The sequence below is a fragment of the Zeus faber genome (assembly GCF_960531495.2).
Source record: "Zeus faber genome assembly, chromosome: 17".
NCBI classification, from domain to species: Eukaryota; Metazoa; Chordata; class Actinopteri; order Zeiformes; family Zeidae; genus Zeus; species Zeus faber.
The window spans coordinates 16,982,655-17,004,971 of NC_137204.1; the positions used below are offsets into that span (position 1 = coordinate 16,982,655).

At 44.3% G+C, this 22,317-nt stretch overlaps 1 protein-coding gene across 1 annotated transcript in view; it reads left to right on the forward strand.

The window, feature by feature from the left end:
* The window catches only part of nup214 (nucleoporin 214), a 62,658-nt gene that overhangs the window by 29,079 nt on the left and 11,262 nt on the right, over positions 1-22,317 (forward strand). The window contains exons 25-29 of the mRNA XM_080017623.1: positions 15,949-16,024; positions 16,615-16,684; positions 17,000-17,084; positions 17,179-17,231; positions 17,349-18,839. Coding sequence (XP_079873749.1) covers positions 15,949-16,024; positions 16,615-16,684; positions 17,000-17,084; positions 17,179-17,231; positions 17,349-18,839 — 1,775 coding nt within the window. The remainder of the gene's footprint in view (positions 1-15,948; positions 16,025-16,614; positions 16,685-16,999; positions 17,085-17,178; positions 17,232-17,348; positions 18,840-22,317) is intronic.

The window sequence follows — 22,317 nt, forward strand, 5'->3', positions numbered from 1 at the left end:
TTTTTTTTTTTCTGATGAAAGTTCCCAGAGGATATGTAATATAAACGCAAAGATCATTGTTTAGTTATCATTATTGGCTGTCATCTATCCTATGTTCAAGTACTTTGCGGTGAAACTTTTCAGTGGCTCCGCTCCCGCTCATCCCTTCAGCTTTGCGTGCTGCACGTGAGGAGGATTATTAATAATTATTTCGAGGGCTTTACCCGACTCAGAATTTTGTCGGTCTAATCGGATTCGGCTGTTGCGAATATGAACGGGGCATGGCCGGGGACGGAAATTACGGGGGGGGGGGCACAGGGGTGTGGATGTCGTTATCTATGGAAATTCAGAAATCAGATGTTTTTAAACGCAATGTGAAAACTATGTATAAACACAACTTTATTTCAGCAAAACTTTTCTTAGAAATGATCTACAAAAATAGTTATTTTATTTGCACATAAGGAGCTGCATAGCATAAAATATACAAGAAATGCTGCATAGCATAAAACATACAAGATTGCATTGCATTTAGCAGACGCTTTTTTTATCCACAGCGTACAAAGCGTAAAAAGTGTAAAATGCGGTCATGTGTAACTTTAGGATCAATATTTTCCACATTGAAGACATCTATAAACTGAATAACCTGAACATTCCCGCATCAACAGTTCTGTTCGAGTAAATTTACATGTATAATCAACTAACCTATGCTCTGGGTTGAAAGTGAGCCGAATTTTCACATTTGCATTTACACAGTGCCGTGCAAGAAAGACCAAAGCTGTGGCATTTGCGCCCTCCACGGGATTCAAATTTGCATCCACGCTCGGTCAGTTGTTGTCAACTCTCGCAATAGGGGGGAGATCACTCCACAAGATCATGTACAGATCACCTTCCTTGATCCATCCCTAGTTGGCAGAACTTTGTGCCTCTGGTTGACAGAGTATTGCTTGACCGCAAATGCATCCTGCCTAGTAGTGCGGCACGCTTTATATGCTGGAGTGGGGTAGCTCAAGTGGGAGGGATGGCTTTGCAAGGCCTCTGCTTCCACGCATACATGTCCAGCATTGCATCATCAACGCAATCAGCTGCACTGGACCTGTCATACATCATGACCACAACGTTTTCCAAGATCTTCGTGTCGGCATCATCTATTGTTGATAGATACCGGCTGAGTTTTCTGAAAACATAAGAAGTGTTAAGAACATGTGAAATTGATCCCCGGGTGTGTCGCTGTTATGCTGCCCGCTGCCCCCTGGAGGAAGGACAAGTCAGGATCGGTCAAAAGCAGGGAATGAGTTTCGCTGGCTATCGTTTTGAAGAGGCATGTGTGTGTGTGTTGGTCGCCGCATGGGCCCATGTGTTGTGGTCAGAGTTTCCGTGAGAAAATATTGCTGCCTGTCGACGTGTTCTGGGAGATTTCGATTTCTCAGACAAATGGGAGAGATTCCGGTCAAATATAAGGTGATTATTGTGCTTAAAAACAATTGATAAGCAGGCTATATAGCAAATGGCATCATCAAGGCTTGTAGATGTATAATATTCTTTATTGAATATTCAATATAAAATAAGTCCCGTCGGGCAATGCCATTTTAAAAATAAATACATAAATATTATGAATATTACTACTTGAAATCAAATAAATTCCGTTTGTGAACAATAAGTAACAAGTGCAGCCGCTTTAATTAACATTTCACTGTATAAAATTGATCAAATCAAAAATATTTACGGTCTGCTTTGGGTCGGAACTTACAGTAAATATCCTATAAAACACCAAACTATGGATGTATGTGTCCCTGTTGTCAATGATACATCATCTTTCTGCTTCTCCTCTGAATGCTGTGCTTTGTCTCCGCTCCATGTGTGTCTACTGTGTTTACAAATGCAACCTGTCCTCGAGGGAGGGGGCGGGTCTTAGTTCTATGCCGACAAACCTGATTGGTCAGAGTTTAAGCTTTCAGATCAGCTCTAGGTCGTCCAAACTGATAGGCTTCCCGTTGCAACTTGCCGCGCGCGGAAATGAACAGATCTGCAGATTTATTTATTTTTTTATCTAAATGATCCAGCCAGCACTAATTCAAATTTTACTGGGGGTGAATTATTTTCGCCGGACATTATGACCGGAGAGATTTAAATATGTCGTATTTCAACAGGTTTTCCCGGTCAAAAACAGGCAATTACCGGATAACGGAAACGCTAGTTGTGGTGTGTGTGCCGTGTGACAAATAAAGAATCTTAATCTTAATCTAATCTTTGATGAGGATGCTTTTGCGGCCTCCTCTGCCGCCTGCCTGGCGTGCACAAATATCCCAGGTGTCGGCTTAATCATGACTACAGGGAGCCATTTTAGCCAGGCTTAACGGGTGATTGCTGGCAGCACCTTCTTCTTTGGTCACAATGATCATGTTTGTGGCAGACATCTGTGCTATCTTGTCAGCCAAGCAGTTGAAGATCTCAGTTTTGTTGTCACTGTCTCTTCGGAATTTCTGCCAGTTTTGAGGGGACTTTACCAGGGCTCATCACCCTGCGTCTGACTCCACGTCTTGGCTTTGACCTTGTCTCACTTGATTGGTGATATATGTCAAAAACAATATTTGTCCATTTGTACTTGGCAGAGTATACCTGTGTGGTGGACAAAACATCCAGTGGTGCATAGTCTTCAATTATCTTTGAAGTTGGTGTTGGCACACACTGTTGACCGATGCTGAACTGGAAATCATGACGCAATCAGCCTGTGGTTCCATATCTGGGATCTTAGCAAGAGTCTCAAGAATAGCAGCGAGATGAGATTTCTGACAGGTATGGAGCTTTCCACCATCACTCAAGGCAGCAGGGAAAGGATGGTTCTCATGGCGAAAAAATTAAGCGACATAGCATTCTCTGTTCTGACATGAGATGAACAGCTTAGAGAACAGTTGGCAGTCTTTCTGGATGACCTTCTTTGAAGAGTCAGCATATACTGGTTCCTGGCGGAAAAAATCTATTAGAATTGTTTTTTTTGTTCTTACATTGCCTTCAATAGAATTCTTGAAATCTGGCTTTGCTTTTCTCATAATGTGTGGCAATCAGTTCGGCTGCACTGGCGTAAGCAGTGTCTTTCGTGTCCAGTGACAGCAGGTCCCGGCTGTCTTCCCTGAAGGGATTGCCCATATCTGTCATGACATGGGAGAGTTTCTCCACTCTCTCAAGGAACACTTTTTGAGCTCGCTGAGTCTGTTCATGGTGGCTGGCATGTTCCCTTGTCTCTTTGGCTTAGGATGCTGCCACATACTGTGCAGATAAGTGGCTGACTTCAGGCCCAGCTACCATCCATCTTCTCAGTGCTGATGGATCCTCAGTGGTGCCAATTTCTCCCCCGTCAGCCTTGATGACTGCATTGGCCTGCTTATGAGCCTGGTCGAAGGCCATAGCTGAGAACCCACGACACGATTTGTGAACAACAAATTTTTCACTATGAAACTCCTGGGCCATCTGTGGATGTTTCTCTTCTAGGGTCAGCATATCTCTTCGGTGGATTGGAAGCCACCATGCATAGTTCACGTTGTTGTAAGTTGGCTTCCCTGACGGATCAGATCGGTAGCTGGATTGGTTTGAAACTATGAAATCAATGAGGCTTAGCCTCTTCAGAGTTAGAAAACTGACTTCTCTGTGGTCAGAAATGTATGGTTTGATAGCAAGATCATTCATATTGGACAGTTCTACACAAAGTTTCCCCCAAAATATTATCTTTGGGCCAGAAATGGTGGCCATCTTGGAAAAATGGAAGCCATCTTGTTTTTTGCATGGGTTTTACCAAAATGATAATCCTCAAGGAGTATTTGTGTGGATTTTGGCACTTCTTTCCACTTGTGAAAGATTTTCCTTCAGAAATGCAATTAGCTGCTACACGTTTGAGTACAAATAAATTACAAATGTCCTCCGAATGAAAAAGTGAGGGGAAGGGCTCACAAGATTTAATTACAAATATAAATGAGCGTCTGCAGCACATAAATATTCAAGCAGATTAACAAATATTGCAACACAAATTATGATTTAACGTGGGCTATGAAGTTACCTCCAGCATACCTCTTACATCCTCCACCTCCTGCTTGTTTTACATGGGAAACACTTTATGCTGCTCAGGGAAGGAAAATGCTTCTTAGACGAATCAATGATCAAGGCCAGCAATGGCAGTGTGATTCACAGAGTGCCCCAATTGGCAGGGAAGGTGAAAGCAGGGTCCTTATCTCAAGAGGGGGCTCTTGGAGCTGACTTGTTGAGCAAGTCAGACAGGTTCAAGGATGTGAGCACAGATGTTCTGATTCCTTGAAGCAGAAACTGGCCAGGGACAGAGGACGAAGAAAGGTTTGTTTAGATTCAACTCAAAACACTTGATAGGTCTAGATATGGTCATGGTTGATAGGTTCATAGTTCTAAGACCCAGTTCATCTCTCGGTTATACAGAAATTGAAAGCTTACTTCTTCTCACCTGTCATCCCCGGACTTGATTCCAGACCAGTGGTCCAAATTGAAAGCAATGCTTTATCTAGCGCCCCAGCGGCCGAAAACCCTGACCTGGGCCCTTGTCAATTGGCTCCATATTAACACCTACCCTATCTTCTTGGCCTGATAGACCTTGTCCAGATGCTCCCTGCTTTGACCGTGGGCTGAAAGGGGGTTTAATTTTATGAGGAAAGCCAGACTCGTCATCGAATCGACGAGTTTTGGCACACTGACTGCATAGATATTACATTTTAAGTATGGGAGCCCGGTTTTGAGGACTTTTTGTTGCATTGTTTTATTACACGTCAATGCAGGCAAAAAGAAGAGACAGCCACACCTTGCAGTAAACTTTTTATTCAAAACAATCTATAAAGAAGTGGAATATACACAGTTTTTGATTGGGACTGTTGGGGTCTGGGAAACCGATCCCTCCCAGGTTTGTTGATGTCGAGAGATTCTTCAATCAGATGGAGACGGATGCGATGCAGAATGGATCCTTTATTGGCACAATGACAAAGACCAGGAGACGACCCCAAAGCAGGAGCGACCAAGCGAGAGAGAGCTCGAGTCTTTAGACACGCTCCTATATATATATCCTCCTAGGCCAGTTGTCATAAAGGTTATTTTGCAAGTCGTCATAAAGGCTATTTGGATGAGAGATGTCATAAAGAGACATTTTATATGTTGGGCACCATTTTAAGTAAAATGCCCTGTTATTTCTATTAGCCGCCATTTTGTGCGCTATACTACATCCAACAATCCCCCTTTTGACCTCATTTAATATGAGGTCACTCTAAAACAGTAATTACAACATATAATAACCATGGGGAAAACAAATACAACATCGCAATGACATGTACAACAAACACTACACAATTCATGACAATGCATGGCACCAGGAGTGATTGGTAGGGAAAACCCCATTTGTCTTAGTGGGAAAACCTACCAACATCCATATTACTGAACGCGAGGAGGTCCTGCATCTCACGAGCATGTCTGATGGGTTTTCCGCTTGCTGTGCGGTAATCTCCCCGTTTCCATAATGTCAACTCCACCTGGGCTGCCCCTACTGCGTAGGCCGAATCGGTATAAATGGTCACAGCTTTCCCCTCTGCCCACTCCAGGGCCGCAATGAGTCCCATGACTTCCGCCCTCTGGGCCGATTGCTGCCCTTCCATTTTAACTGATCGTATCGTCTCGTGTCCAGTCGGGGGTCAGTCGGACTAGCGCGTATCCCGCCTGTAGTCCGTAGGTGTTGTGTTTGTAACAGCAGCCGTCTGTGAACAGTTGTTCGGAGTCGGGGATCGGGTCAGTCTCAAGGTCGGGTCGTATTTTGAGCTCTGTCTGTACCAGCGCCTCACAATGGTGGGGCTTTCCTCCCTCTACATCCATGTGGTCTGCCATATTGATGCCCTCGTGCGTGAACACTAAGTTTGGTTCGGTCAAAAAACGGCTCAATCGGTGTTGTCTTAGAGGGGTGAGGGTGAATTTTACCGAATTCACGTAGGCCACAACGCTGTGCGTGGTTAACACTGTTAGCGGGTGGCCCATGACCAGGTGCGCGGTTTTCTGTAATATCTTCGCAACACCTGCGGCATGTCTTATGCACGGTGGATGGCGTTTCTCGGTTTCGTCGAGCATGCTGCTGGCGTACATTAGCACTTTCCTCCCTCCCCCTTTTTTCTGAAACAACACCCCGTTAGGGACGCCTGGTGTTTCAGAAACATAGAGGAAAAACGGCTGAGTGTAATCTGGAACGGCCAGGTCGGTTGCGCACGCGAGGGCCTGTTTTAGTGCGATAAACGATTCTTCGGCCTGTTCGGTCCAGGCGAACGGAGCCCGCAAATTGCGCATGCCTTGTGCGTTAACGAGCGCACGGAGCGGGCGTGTGCGGCCCGCGTAATCTGGAATATAGGCGTGACTATATCCTGCCGAGTCAATGCAAGTGAAATACTTATGCGTGGGACTGAGACTATTTAGCGCGGTGTAATGGTTCGGAACCGGTATGATCGGGGTTTTGAGGATGTTATTGATTGCGCGGAGATCATGTGCCATGCGGTATTTCCCTGTTCCTGCTTTCTCCACCGGGAGAATAGGTGTGTTCCATGGAGAGGTGGAGGGTTCTAACACCCCAGAGGCTTTTAGTCCTTCTATCGTCTCTGCTATCCCTGCTTCAGCCTCCGGTTTCCTGGAGTACTGAGGGAGCCAAATGGGGCCCCCCGGGGTCACCTCAAAGGTCACCGGGGGGCAAGAGGCCAGGCCAACGTCTGTCGGTCCGGTCGACCACAGGTGGGGAGGCAAAGTTTCCAGAGCCTGTGCCAACCTCGGGTGGTCAGTTCTCTCACAGCCGTGGTCACGAGCTACTTCGTCGTGTTCTAGACGGACGGCATCGCGACCTGTGAGTGAGATTCGATATATCTTGGTCGAGGGGGAGTAACACACCTGGGGGATCTGTGTCTGAGTCCAATCGGTCAGTGACACAGCGGTCTTCGTCATGGGCCCTAGGTCCTTAGCGTCATGGTTGGGGTGTATTGCTAAGGAGACATGGGGAACCGCGGTGGGAGCCATTTGATACCAGACCGCCTGCTCCGGCGTGAGGTCCACCGCGGTTGCGACACCTAGGGGACCTACGTAAATATTGTGAGTGACAATTTCCCACTCAGTATCCTCAATATCTCTGAACAAATCCGCGTATACTTCGGTTTGGTCTCGATCGTAGAATAATGTGACATGGGGCGGGTCGGGGGGAACGAGGTAGGGTGCCAGCAGAGAAATCCAGGGTTTCCACCGGGCGTACTGGGCGAGGATCCCTTCAGGATGTGGTCTGCCGGGGGTAACAATTAAACCCCAGTAGATATCTGCCATTTGGGGTTCGGGGGAGGCCAATAGCCACTGGCCCCCTTCTGTCAGGGCATGGCCGCAGGCCAGTTCAGTTCCATCAGGGAGAGTCACAATTAGTCCATCTGTAGAGCACAACACGCTGGCCCCCAATCGTATTAGTAGATCACGACCCATGAGGTTCACGGGCACTTGGGGAGACATGACATACGGGTGGAGTAGCCGTTGATTCCCCAGTCTGGTTGATAATGGCTTGGTAACGGGCAGTTGTTGTCCTATCCCAGAGAAACCCACAACGTTCACGGTGTTGCGCGACATATGGTGAGGCGACAGAGGCCGGTTCAGAGTTGAATGGGTGGCCCCTGTGTCTACCAAGAACGGCAGTGATTCGCCTAGCACTTCCATCGGGAGCATGGGGTCTGCCTGGCCCCCTGCTCTTGGCTTTCTCTGTGGGGTGTGTCACTGCTGGTTCTCAGGGTCTTCCCATCCATAATCCCGGAGCGGGAAGGCTCCTGCCGCAGGGCCAGGCGCCCAACGTGGGGTTGGGGGCCACTCGACCCCCTCGGTAAGGTCCTCTGGACCCACGCATTCCCCGCGGGTGTTGGGGCTCCTGCCCTTGGTATGGACATTCCCTTGACCAATGGCCTCTTTCTCCACACGCGTAGCATCCGTCTTGCGTCGGACGCCCCGGAGGTCCCCCTCTCATACCTCGCTGTCCCCATGGTCGAGCCCCATAGCCCCGCCCCTGGCCCCATCCACGCCTTTGAGGCCCTGGAGGGTAGGGGCCTTGTTCCTCCCATAATGGGATCGGGTGCAAATCAGGAGTGGCTGGACCCGGTGGGCCGGCCTGCGCAGACATTTGTTTGGCGGTCCCCGCCTTCTTTTTATCGGTCGCATCCCGTCGGGCCTTGTCTAGTTCTAATTTTAGTAGTTGCAGCTGCAGGTCCTTAACCGCAGAGGCCTCCTTCTCCTTGGAGTCGAGCGCTCGCTGCATGTGGTGTACAAAATGTCTTTCCCAGGTCGTAGAGGGGCATCCCGGGATGTCGGGATTGGCCATCATTGCGTCCTTTACTGTCCCCTCAGCCCCCTCTAACACCGCCCTCCGATACCATTCGATCGAGTTTCGGTCCTTTTCAGGGTGACTACCGGTCAAACGAGTCCATTCGTCCTTACATGCCGTCAGGTGCTCTCTAGGGGACCGTCCTTCCTTCCAGGGAAACTTAGGGATGGTGGGGGCCACAGTAGGAGGAAACCGCTTACGTATGGCATCATTAGGGCAATCATGTGTAACGGTTCCTGATCGGCCGTATGCGTGGTTTTAGCGTCGCGTTTGATCTCTTGCGCCTCCCCCGGAGTCATACACCGTGACGCCACCCCACGGTAATCGCCAAGGGCCAGGGTGTGGCCTGCCGTTAGGCCGCTTAATTTTTCCAACCACACCATGCCCCCCTCGTGTAGGGGCGGTAATTTGTCCGCTAGGGCCTGGAGGTCACTCAGCCCGTACGGTCGGTACACCGGAGGACCTCCACTTTCCTGCATTAGGGGTAACATTAAGCGGGACTGTGGGCCTTCGGGCCCGTAGGGTAGTCCGGTGCGAGTGTGAGCCGGACTGGTCGTTCCCCCGGCTTGACGTCGGGTACGAGCCGTGAGTCTGGCCTGTCGTCGGTTAGTATCAGTATCTTTGGGGCGCGGGGTGGGCATGTGTTTGTGCGACGTCCCAATCTTTTTTTCCAAGTCCGCTATTTCCCTTAACACCTTAGTTTCCTCGTCCTCTGTGTCATCATCGGAACTGCCCTCCTGGGAGGAGCCATCCGTCACTCTCACCACCCCTCTGTGGGTTCCAATCGTCCCTCCTTTTTTTTTTCCTTCTCGGTTCCCCGTCGTCAGTGTCCTTTGTGTCGTCATAAATGCCTGTCAAAACTCCTCGAACAGTGACTTGACGGCCTCCTGTTTTAATCCCTCCCATCGGGCGATATTTGCGACACGCCTCCTCGCGGTCCGCAACTTCCCGTTGTTGTTCCCGTGTCTCATTCCTAATTCTGTGCAACGCCGTTTGCTCCCACGTCACAGTGCATGGCAGGGGCCCCTGGGGAAAAACTTCCCTGGGCGGCGCCTCCATTTCAGGGCCCAGCTGGTTTGCTGGCCTTGGCCCGCACGGTGGACAGTCCTCAGCCCTCATCGGTGGAGTCCCTGTCCCACACCCGTCAGACCCCCTTTCAGGACCATTCTTTACCTCTATTTGGAATCTGCCCGAGTCTATTTCCAATATTGGATACATCGCACTGGGCAACGGAGGCGCGGTCGGTGCCGCTTCGGCCTTCTGCTGCAAAGAGGCCTCTTCCTCCATTTTGCTCCGTTTGTTCTTCAACTGATGAGCTATCCCCTGCCAAAACATGGCCCACGAAAACCACTTGCATCTGTGTCCCTCTTCCTCGTCTCTGACCTTATGCAACTTCTTTCGTGACAACCACAACTTGCCCTTGGCGGCCTCCTCCGCGTCTTCTACCGCTTTCTTATACTCTTTTTCCCTCTTCCACAACACTGGCCCCAACGGCAATTCGTCATCTTGGTTTACTCCCTGTCGCCCCAATGCGAGATTTAACTCGTCTTTCATGTCCTTCCTAGGACCCCATTCTGTCTTTTTGGCCCCTTCCAGAGCCGTCAACAACAACTCCACTTGTACACTAATTGGTTTATATCCTGCCGTCGACATATTGTCCAACTTTACCTCTCTGTCCTCACCACAGAAAAACCAGGGGTGCTCTACACACACACACACACACACACAGGCCACACAGACACTCGGCCAAAACCAACCTCCCGGTCCACGTCACAGAAAAAACAGGAATCTCCTTAGCCTAATGGTTAAAATTTTAACAGTATAACGGTATCCGTTGTCCGCCTGTAACAATATTTGTCCTGCTACAGTATAACGATTTCTGTTGTCCGCCTGTTTTATCGAAACCAATTTTAACAGTATAACGGTATCCGTTGTCCGCCTGCCACAGTATAACGGTGTCTTTGTTGTCCGCCTGTAACAGTATAACGATGTCTGTTGTCCGCCTGTTTTATCCAAACAATTTTGACAGTATAACGGTATCTGTTGTCCGCCTGCTATAGTATAACGGTGTCTTTGTTGTCCGCCTATAACAGTATAACGATGTCTGTTGTCCGCCTGTTCTATTTAAACAATTTTGACAGTATAACGGTATCTGTTGTCCGCCTGCTACAGTATAACGGTATCTAATGTCCGCCTGTAACAGTAAAACAATGTCTGTTGTCCGCCTGTTCTATTACCCGGCCGGGATTTGAGAGACCCCAAATTCTCCGTAACTCAGATCAAAAGGCCAAGTTCAACCACACGTCCGTGCTACGCCCATGCGCACATGCAGACGAGACCCCCCCAATCCTCCGCAACGCAGACAAAAAGGCCAAGTTCCTTGTTTCCCATATATGTTTTCATAAATGTCCTGAAAAACGGCTCATATACTCATCAATTAAATTTATAAACATCCTGGGCAAGGCTCATAGATTTTTATCAGTTGACTATGGGGCAATCTTATAAACGTCCTGGGGAAGGCTCATAGATTTATTATCAATCGATTAGGGGGCAAATTTATAAACGTCCTATAAAAAGGCTCATAGATTCTTATCAAAGTCCGTATACAAGCTCATACATGCATGTATTACCAGAGAGGCACGAGGGAACAGGCCGGCCACCACTTCACCACATATGTACTAACCGCCACAAACTTCAAAATTCTTCCACGTGATCAACAGACCATGTATGGACGCAATGCCCTATTCTGGGACCTAATCGGCAAGCTTCTACAGCTTCCTGAGAAAACTGCGGCCGACTACTGGGGGTTCTATCCCAGTCCCACAAATAGTTTTAATACATGTCCGTGTGTTTCACAACCAGCGCACATCACTGCATAAAATTGTACATTGCAAACATTGCATCCACCTCAATCGTTGCTTAGCTTTAATTTCTCTCCCGGACCCCCTTTTACTTCCGACTCAAAATTTGACAAAGTCCAATTTGCACAGGTTCGATGTAACAGGCCAGTGCTTACCTTTTAGATGTGGTCGACCAGAGTCATCCGTAGGCAAAGGTCCGGGGCAACTTTCAGTCTGTCAATCTCTAAAATCTCCTCGACATCCCGGACGAGCCCCCAAAACTGTTGGGATCTGGGAAACCGATCCCTCCCAGGTTTGTTGATGTCGAGAGATTCTTCAATCAGATGGAGACGGATGCGATGCAGAATGGATCCTTTATTGGCACAATGACAAAGACCAGGAGACGACCCCAAAGCAGGAGCGACCAAGCGAGAGAGAGCTCGAGTCTTTAGACACGCTCCTATATATATATCCTCCTAGGCCAGTTGTCATAAAGGTTATTTTGCAAGTCGTCATAAAGGCTATTTGGATGAGAGATGTCATAAAGAGACATTTTATATGTTGGGCACCATTTTAAGTAAAATGCCCTGTTATTTCTATTAGCCGCCATTTTGTGCGCTATACTACATCCAACAGGACCCACCAGTTCAGGATTACTGCTGTAATGCATTGAGACTAATACTAGGTTTGTAAGTGGTATTTAAAGAATACCTATGACCTTAACTTGGGACAGTAGGCAGATATGAGCACAGTGCATTCATTTTGAACAGTCAATAGATTTGATATGTTCATTCTCTATATTCTAGTAATTTCACTCAAACATGTGAAAAGCAATCAGAATGCCCAATGTTAGCATATGTCGTACCCCATCTAGTCCATTGTATGTTGTCACTTCTTCATTTTTTCTTAAGTTAATCCATTAGGTCCTCTTGTAATAGTTTGCATTTAATTTCAGCCCTCACTGGCTTTCTGATAGGCATAGTGGGCTGTATTCTCATTAAGACTGAAGGACTCTTGGGATTTTGGTGTTTATGAAGGCCATTTTGTAGTAGATGTGTACAGACACACAGGCTTGGCCTAAAAGGGAAATTCAGGCATAAAGATAAAAAACAGCCATTTGTTTGTGGGATTTTTATAATATACATGATATATTTTTTATATATGTTACTATATTCAAGAATACACATTCTATAGAACTAAGACAATTATAGACAGTTAAGAGGTAGTTATTGGTATGAAATTGTAATCCCACGTCCTTAGTAGCAGAATTTCCAGTTATTATTGGTGCAGATAATTACCCTTTTTAGACCAATAAATGTCACATTATTTCCAAGTAAATACAAGGTGGTTACTGAGAATTACTTGTTACAACTTAGTTACTACTAGGGAGTTAATGTAACTATTATTATATTATGTAATGGTAATAACTACAGGCAATTAATTACCTAGTAAATGATTGATTATTGAACTGTAAAGTAATAGCCAATTACTTCATGCTCGATAGAGTATTGCTATGTTCAAATGTTCAAAATAATCACTCATACACTTAAAATATCGTCCTGTTTTCACACTTAAATATTCTTCCTGATTTTATGAGTTTTGCTTTCACTCTCGCAGATAATTTCACACCCTGGAACTTTGCTGTGTGCATGTTTGTTACTCGTGTAAGGTAATAGCAAAGAATAACTGCTGCCCTGTGAATTAGGGATCAGGGCCAATGCAATTTTAATAACAAAAATAAATTATTCATTTAGTTTGAGGCTGACCTTACCATGTTAAGTACACATTATGCAGATTGCCACAGTCGTTCTATGCTTGGACTACATTCAAAATAATGCTAAGCCCTTATAGTAAAGGCTTGGGTGACATATTTTCCATATTTGCGGAATCTAGGATATTATATAAAATAATCAAGTATATAAAGATTATGGAATAGTTTGACATTTTGAAAATTACAGTTGCTTTACTTGACTGTATTCAGTACATTTGTTCCATTAAAATATTTTATGATAAAAGTAATGATACAAAACACTTTTGGATACAGAATTTGTTATCGCATTTTTAGCATCAATAATTTTGAGGACGGGGGTTAGACAATAGTAAGTAAAAGTGAAATTTAGGTAGTCATTTTTCAATTGAGTAATTTTTAACATTAATATAATATAGTATAGAAAAATAATATGATAAATAATGTAAAGTTACCCATCAAGATCGGGGAATGCATTATCTATTGGGAAGCTCACAAAGCACAGAAAAATACTTGATGATAATGAATGAATCAATGCAGAATATACACTCACTGAGCACTTTGTTAGGAACACTCACCTTCCTTTTTCATGCAATTATCTAATCAGCCAATCATGAGGTTGTAGTGCATAAAATCATGCAGATACGGGTCAGCAGATTAAGTTAATGTTCACATCAACCATCAGAATGGGGGAAATAAAGGTGATGTCAGTGTTTTCGACCGTGGCCTGATTGTTGGTGCCAGACGGGCTGATTTGACTTTCTGTAACTGTTGATCTCCTGGGATTCTCACGCACAATAGTCCTCTAGAACGGTGTGGAAAAACAAAAAACATCCACTTAGCGGCAGTTCTGCGGACGGACTGACTGGTTCGAGCTGGGAGAAAGGCTACGGTAACTCAGATAACCACTCTGTACTATTGTGACGAGCAGAAAAACATCTCAGAAGGCACAACACGTCGGACCTTGAGGCAGATGGGCTACAACAGAAGACCACGTCAGGTTCCACTTGTGTCAGACAAGAACAGAAAGCTGAGGCTGCAGTGGGCACAGGCTCACCAAAACTGGCCAGTTGAAGACTGGAGAAATGTAGCCTGGTCTGATGAATCACCATTCCTGCTGAGGCGCACAGATGGTAGGGTCAGAATTAGGCGTCAACAGCATGAATCCATGAACGCAACCTGCCTTGTGTCAACAGTCCAGGCTGGTGTTGGTGTAATGGTATGAGGATTTTTTTCTTGGCACACTTTAGGCCCATTAATACCATTCAATCATGGCTTGGATGCCACAGCCTATTTGAGTATTTTGCTGACCATGTGCATCCCTTCATGGCCACAATTTACCATCTTCTAACAGCTACTTCCGGCATGATAATGCACCGTGTCACAAAACAAAAGTCGTCTCAAACTGGTTTCATGAACATATCAATGAGTTCAATCTTCTTCAGTTTCCTTCCCAATATTTGGGAATATTTGTCTCATCGCTCTGGCATTGTAGACCAAATTTTTTGCTGCAACTTAAACGGCTTAACTACAGTATATATACTAGGCTGGGGCGATCATGCGAAATTCCAATCGGCGATCGCTGGAGGGGCAGCGATCCCCAGTTAACGATTTTATCGGTAAGAGGTACACGTGGCAGAACATCATGTGATGTGATGTGATGTGGCAAATGCTGTCTCCCCGTTACAGAAGTGCAGGATTATTTTTTTCAGTTCGAGTATTTAGATCACAACATCCAGTTTTTACTTAATTAAGTTCTATAGCAACGTGGAGACGTGCACAGGTGTTTTTTGTTTTTTGGGGGGGACCGGAGAGTCCCGTAACTCAGTTGTGTTTTTAAAATTAAAATTGTTTCATACATGGGAATAGGAAACAAATGAAAATAAATATATCTAAAGTAAAAACACAGGCACGAGAGTCGGGAACTGGCTCCCGCACGCACGTTGCACCACTGTCTGGAGAAAAAATTAAATATACTCTATCCATTTCTCTGTATTATTAGGTTTACGTTTTTCATTCTCCATACAAGAAAAGGTAAGGGTTTCTCGATGAGATTATATTATATATTGCTGTATTATTATCACAACATTCTCAAAAAGAGCAGAGAAGTGAGATCCGATCATAAGCGCTCCCTCGACAGCCTCTGCTCCCTCTTCCCCTCGCTCCATCTCCTCTCCAGTTTAGGAACACGCTTAACAGCACTTAGACTGTTTCAGTGCTTGTATTTTTCCTGGCAGATAAAAAACAATAAAAATAGTCTGGCATCACTCTCAATCGATTGACTATTCATTCGTAAATCTACACAAGCGCAATATACATACATATACACTTGATCGATGCATAATTTTACTTTGCAGACCTTTTCCCTTTACATTAATCCCTGTAAGGGTATCCAAATTAACCCTGCCTATAGAAAGGGGATTTTTTTATACAAATCCAACACCTGATTACTTTTGTCTTTTTCTCTCCGACCCGCTCAAAAAGAATGTACTTTTTTTTTTGTTTTTTGTCCCATAAATTACTCATGGTTAATATTTGCTCCAATTACTAACATGTTTTCTTCATAAAATAATAATTATTACATATTCATGTGTGTAAATGTGAACATACTGCCCCCTGAAATGCGACAAGTCAAATCATCAGTCAACTGAGGAAACCCTTCAGTCAACTGAGATTCTCAAGTCGAGCCGAGCCGAGTCGTTTTTTTCAGGGTTTTCTTGTCAGTCAGTGTGCAATTACAGTCACATGACAAAACAGATGGCTTACAAAATGCACAGGGATAACCTTTCAATGAGGAATTATAAATAAGGGGAATCATAAATATATTTTTATGTGTGAATGATCTGCATCCGTGCCAAAATTCGGGTCGGGTACAGCCCTAACATACTGTATGATACAACATAAGACAAGATAGTGAGTCTGGATGCTATTTGATGTGATCTTTGTGTTATAACAGGATTTCAAACAGCGTTCTGCACAACTTTAATTAAAATGATATTTCTTTCTAGCTCCTCAGTCCCAGCACCAGCAGCTCAAGTGATCCAGCAGGTTTTTGCCACTGTGGCTTCCAACCAGGCCAAACGAGTAAGTACTATCAGAGTCACCTACTGAGTACAGCTAAATCCTCTTGAAAACCTAAGCATTCATCTGTGGTTAATCCAACCATTAAAAATGGTGCAGAGTATATCTAAAGGTGCAAAGTTAAACTTAGTTCACTTATTTTCATGGTCTACAATCTCAAAGTTCTATCATAAGTCATTTGAGTACACTGTGTTTGTTGCCTACCTACAGAATGTAAAGGACCATTAAACTTCTGCTCATTCACAATGTGCAGGCATGTGCTGTTAACAGCAGGGAGGGAAATGACCCTGCACCCTCCCATGCCAGCGATACAAATTGCAGTTGGGTGGGAAACCATTCATACTCCTCACAAAATGTACATTACTGTTTTGAGTTCCAGGTGTGAGTTCAAGTTTATGTGGATGAATTAAGAAAACCTGAGGTCTAAATCCAGACTAGACCTTAAGTAGCCATTTGAAAATAAGGAATAGGAAAAACATTCACATTATAGATGCCATGTCTATAAATCTAGAATTATCATGAGTGTACTTTAATCTTTTATAGTCTTGTAAAATATTTAAAAAGCTATTACCTGGTTGTTATTGTCTGCTTAGAATCCTACCCAAGGCATCTTTAAGGTTCCCCCCGAAAGTGCTGCTTCCTCACAATCAGGTTTTGTTTTTGGTAAGTATAATATTATTTTGCCCTGGCTATATGTGTGTCATTAAAACATTAAACATATTTCTCAATTTAGCTAAAATGAACGCCGTACATTTTTCTGTGAAGCTCATAAAACAGTTTTGAGATATTGTTTGTTTGGAATAAATCAAACAAATGTCCAAATTTGGATATATATCTTCAAAGTCCTGAGAAAATGGACAAAAAAAAATACAGAAATATGTTACTTCAATCATAAATACCTTTTTATATTGAATTGTTGTAATATCATTCAATATTGTTTTCCAGTTTTGATTCTGTATGATTCTTCTTCAATTTTAGGGGGAGTGCCCAAAGCCGAAAGTCCTGTGGTCTCTACCTGCTCTGCTGATCAAACCAGCAGTAAAGGCTTCTCCTTCGCTGCACCGTAAGTTTTTGGGAGATCTGCAAAATCGAGAACAATTTTAAAGAAAAGCTTCTTTGATTGAATTAAATATATACAATTTTTTCCCTTTTTACAGTTCCACAGGCTTCAGTTTTACATCAGTTTCTCAGGGAGCTGGAAATTCACAAGGTACTTGGGTCACTACCGAACACAAAATGCTGTGCCAGAGTAGATATCATTTAGTAATCACACTATGATGCCCTGATGATTTTTGTTTTCTTCCCATATCTTTCTACAAATCTGTAGCAAAGGACTTGGGCAAATTCGCATTCGGTGGAAGTGGAAAGAATGTGTTTGGTTCAGGAGGAGAGGACTCTTTCTCCTTTGCCTCCAAGTCCTCCTCACCTGCCCTGGGCGCCGACTCATCCACCCCACCCCCAAACATGTCTGGAGAACCAGTAAGACCGTCTTCCACTACACCTGCCCTCAGGGTAGAACCCCAGGCCCCCACACCAATTGGAGGAGAGACACTTGGTAGTTTCTCTGGATTACGTGTGGGCCACGGAGATGAAGAAGCCAATGATGCCTCCACCAAACAAACTGTCAAGTTTAGTGCAGGTGACAGTGCAACAGGATCTGGTCTAAGCAAGGGAGCCTCACAGTTCAGTTTTAGTGCACCTGAGAGTTGCACGAGCACAGATGTGCCCAAGGCGACGGTGTCGGTGAGTTCAGTCGGTGTGTTCAAACCACCTGAAACGATGACCAAGCTGGCCTTCACCGTCCCCCAGTCTAGTTCACCTGCACCGGCCTTACCAACATCCTTTAGTTCTCTCCTCACAGCACGCCTGGACTCCGCGGAAGAGCCTAAAGCTTTGACGCACACTTCTGACACCACCCCGCCCATTGAACAAGCAAACGCTTTCGAACAGGCTGTCACTGAGCCTACTCCTGCGGTGGACACAACCACGGCTGAACCAGTATCCACCACAGTACAATCCCCAATGCCTCCAGCGATGACACCTGCTACAGTGCCTTCCCCAGCACCTGTATCTACCACTCCTCCTACTGAAGCGACTTTTCAGCCACCGGTGCCAGCCGTCCCCTCGATAGAACCAGTACAAGAAACCAAGCCTGCGTCTGGGCCTGTTCCTACCGTACAGGAGCCTCCATCTCAGTCTGCTCCGCCAGCCTACCCGACATCAGTTTCTAGCAAACCCGGTTCCATCTTTGCTCAGCCTGCCCCTGCCACAACTGATGGCAATGCCATAGGGATGATGCCAACTATTAACACAGCTGCCCCTGCCACCACAACCACCCAAACCATTAGTGTCGCTGCAGCCACCACTGCTAGTACCGTGTTTGGGCAGCCCGCTGTGGCCCCGGCCTCCTCAGCCCCAGCTGCTACTGGATTTGGCTCGACTGCTTTCGGTACACCTGCTGAAGCTGGATTTGGCAAATCTGTCTTTGGCCAGGTAACTGGTTTTAGCCAGCCTACCAGCAACACCGGGTCATCCAATCTCTTTTCCTTTGGGCAGACCGCGTTTGGATCGAGCTCCAATACTGCTACCACAGGGGGTAGTGGCAACCTATTTGGAGCTCCCATTTCTAACAGTGCAAGTTCCTTCTCATTTGCATCCAGCAGTGCCGACACAACTAGCAGCACTGCTACTGGGTTGTTTGGGCAAAGTGCAACCCCAGCGTTTGGACAGCAGAGCTCTGGTTTTGGTCAAGGGTCAGTGTTTGGAAGCAACACCACCACAACTTCATCGACAGGATTCAGCTTTGGTCAAACTCCAGGTAAGTTTGAGCCTTGCGACTGGTGTGAAATGCTGAGGATTGTGCAAGAGTACCTCGATGCAGACAAAATGACAGACCTCCGCAAGAGGCACCTCTCTGCAGGTTGACAGGAAATCACGTGACCTCAGCAGCGTCGTTGGCCTTCCTGTTCGTTTTTTTCCCCGTAAAGATGCGTAAACACCAATAAAAGAAAAAGTTAAAAAAAAATAAACAACAAAAATTAAATGGGTTTTATATATATATATATATATATATATATAAACATATATATATATATATATAAACATATATATATATATATATATATATATATATATATATATATATATATATATATATATATACACACACAAAGTTTATTAGATAGAAATATATTTTAAAAGTAAATTGACTCAAAAATGGGCCAATATAATGTGAATTCAATACGTTTTTAAAAAGTCGCCAATTCTTTTAAATGTTTTATGTAATGTTTGAATCCCATTTATTTATTAAACATTTTCTTATAAACAATTTATTAAACCATGTAAATAGGCAGTAGAAGAACCTGGAGCTACTGATGAAAGACAGTGACCCAGAGCACTTTTATTGCATTATCTTTTATCAAAATTAACCCAGCTATTATGTTAAAATAAGCAGGCATCTTTTATATTTGGGATCAAATTTACCCCAGTAATTTAAACCCACAAAAAAAGATTTTAATTGGAAGTGTTACCCAATTTACACAGAACATCAGCAAGGAACACGTAGGGGTTAGTCGATAATGGAAAAAAACACCAATAAAAAGTATATAAAAACTTGATAAAACGGGGTGTCTGGTACGGGCCTGCCAGTGTCCAGGATAAGCCCAGACTCAAAAGTTCCCCCGAGCAGCAGAGAGGATCACCCACTGTGACCTGTCCACCCTTCAGGACCTCTATGCTTCCAGGTCAAGAAGAAAGGCGAAAAAGATCTTCAGTGACCCTTGTCGGAGAGAAATGATCCCCCAGTAACCTGGATTGATGCGTTGATTCGGATTTCTGTACAAGTCTTTATTCCTTACACATGAACACTTAGAGAGGACTCTTACATGAGAACACACATCTCTACTACTCACTTATCCATTTATTCATTTTATGGAACAAATCCTCGGATTAGGTCTGTCTCCTCCTGGCCACGGTGACCTCTGCTTGGTAGTGGGTTTGTCCTTGGGACTCCAGGATTTTGATGATAAACTGGAAAACAGCAAATGATTCAATCAGTCCTTGTGCTGTCCTAGATCGTGCACTTTTTTTCCAGAGGGGTAAAAAGATTGATCGCACGAACCCTGTAATAACCTCCCGTCTCTCAGTAAAATTCTTGAAAAGATAGTTTACAAACAATTACACTATTATTTAACCACTAATAATATCTATGATGGTTTCCAAAAGCTCTCACTGGCCTGGCAGCAAATTATACTTCCAACATGCTTGTCAGCTATGACTGAGCCAGTCACGTCTCTCAGGTCCTCGGGCACTGGCCTTTTACAGTTTCAAAGACTTAGTACTAAAGCTGGCAACGCAGCGTTCTGTTTTTATGCTCCCATGCCTTGGAAAAGCTTCCCAGGAGATCTGTCATATCCCTCCACACATTTTTTTTCTTTTAAAAGCAGGCATAATACTTTTTAAATTAGTATAGCAAATTCCTTAGCCCTCATACCATCATAGATATTAGTAGGCTATAAGTAATAGTGTTATTGTTTGTTAAAGTATCTTTTCTGCAATTTTACTGAGAAACGGCAGGTTATTATAGGGTTGGTGTGTTCAATGTTTTACCTCTCTTGGAAAAGAAGTGCACTATCTAGGACAGCACAAGGACTGATTGGATCATTTGCTAACTGCTATTCAGATTACCATCAAAATCTTGGAGGCCCAAGGACAAACCAGGTATCAAGCCGAGGTCACCATGGCCAGAGGGAGGCAGGTTTAACCCCAGAAGAAAATATGACAAGGGATTAACCATTTAGGAGCTTCATTGCATGTAGGAAGTAGCCGTTATTGTGGCTTGTCAGAAAATTGCATTTCATCATGATTGTAAGATTTAGAAGTAAGTGCCTTATGCCTGTTGTCATGATGAAGGATGAATAGTTTACGGACGTGTGATTGCTAAACTTGTTATATGCTGTGAAATGTATCTAATTGTTTATAAGAAATCATTTTTTATAAGAAATTGTTAAATAAAAAAATTGCATTTAAACATTAGATAAAACACTTAAAAGAATTGGCAACTTTTTAAAGACTTGTTGAATTAACTTTTAAACTTTAAACTTTTGAGAGTCAATTGACTTTTAAAATATATTTCTAATAAATAAACTTTGTATATATTTTTAAAAATGAGCACGAAGAAGACCAACTGAAGCTGCTGATGTCACGTGATTTCCTGTCAACCTGGGGTGCCTCTTCCGCAAATTTGTCAGCATCCGGGTCCCTCTCAGATTGTGGAGATGTTTATCTAAAAAAAAAAAAAAAAAAAAAAAAAAACACTGAACCACTCACTTTAATAACTAGTGTGAGGCAGCTTATGCCATGGACACACTACACATTTTTAAAAGTCGTCAGATCGCTGTACAGTTCACACACTACACAACTTTCTGTTGACGCCTACACGACGCCTCTGAGATTCTGATCGGGTATCCTGAGTCTTTTCACATTACATGACTGATGGGGGTCGGACATTACAAGATCTTCCACGAGGAGGAATCCCCGACGACTCTGTCGGGTCTACGTTTGCGCAATACCAGGCACGGGACAGGATTATTAATTTTTTTATTCGATTCTTGATCACTGCAACAAACCGAATAACAGCAGAACTTAAATAAGAACTATAATTTATAACGTGGAGAAGAAAAGTAAAATAGGTATGTTGTGTGTTTCTGGCTGCTGCTCCAGTGCACTCTCGTCTCCCATTCTTGACTCCTCCCCCTCACTCCGTGTCGGTGAGCGGAAATCAGGCCAAGGATCACGTAGTCGGAACTCTGCATTAGCTAGGCAAAATAGATGGCCATGGAATGGAGTAAGGTCAAGGCCCTCTCCAGCTGCATTCTTAACTGTTAAAAGGTGTCTAATACAGTTTTCCACCAAAACGGTTTTCATCAAGTAGAGTAACACCTGCATGCACGTTTATCAAGTCATCCGAACAATTCACTGTTTCTCTGTTTACAATGACAAGAAATTGCGGCACTGTAAGGTGGAATACAACGGCGTACATGTTTGAGGGTCACCCCTGTGATTGATGAAACCTATGATGAGCTAATTGTTCCCCAAAATCTTGTTGAGATATGGAATCTATATTTATTACTGTTACAGTTGTTATTGTGTTTACAGATATCAATCCCTATCAGTTGCAAATGACATCTAACTCCTTGAAGAAATGCTAGGTACTTAGTTTGCCTTGCTCATTTGTAGGCACCAGTTGGATTTAAGTATCTCAACTGCGATTTGCATCAATATATTATCATGGAATA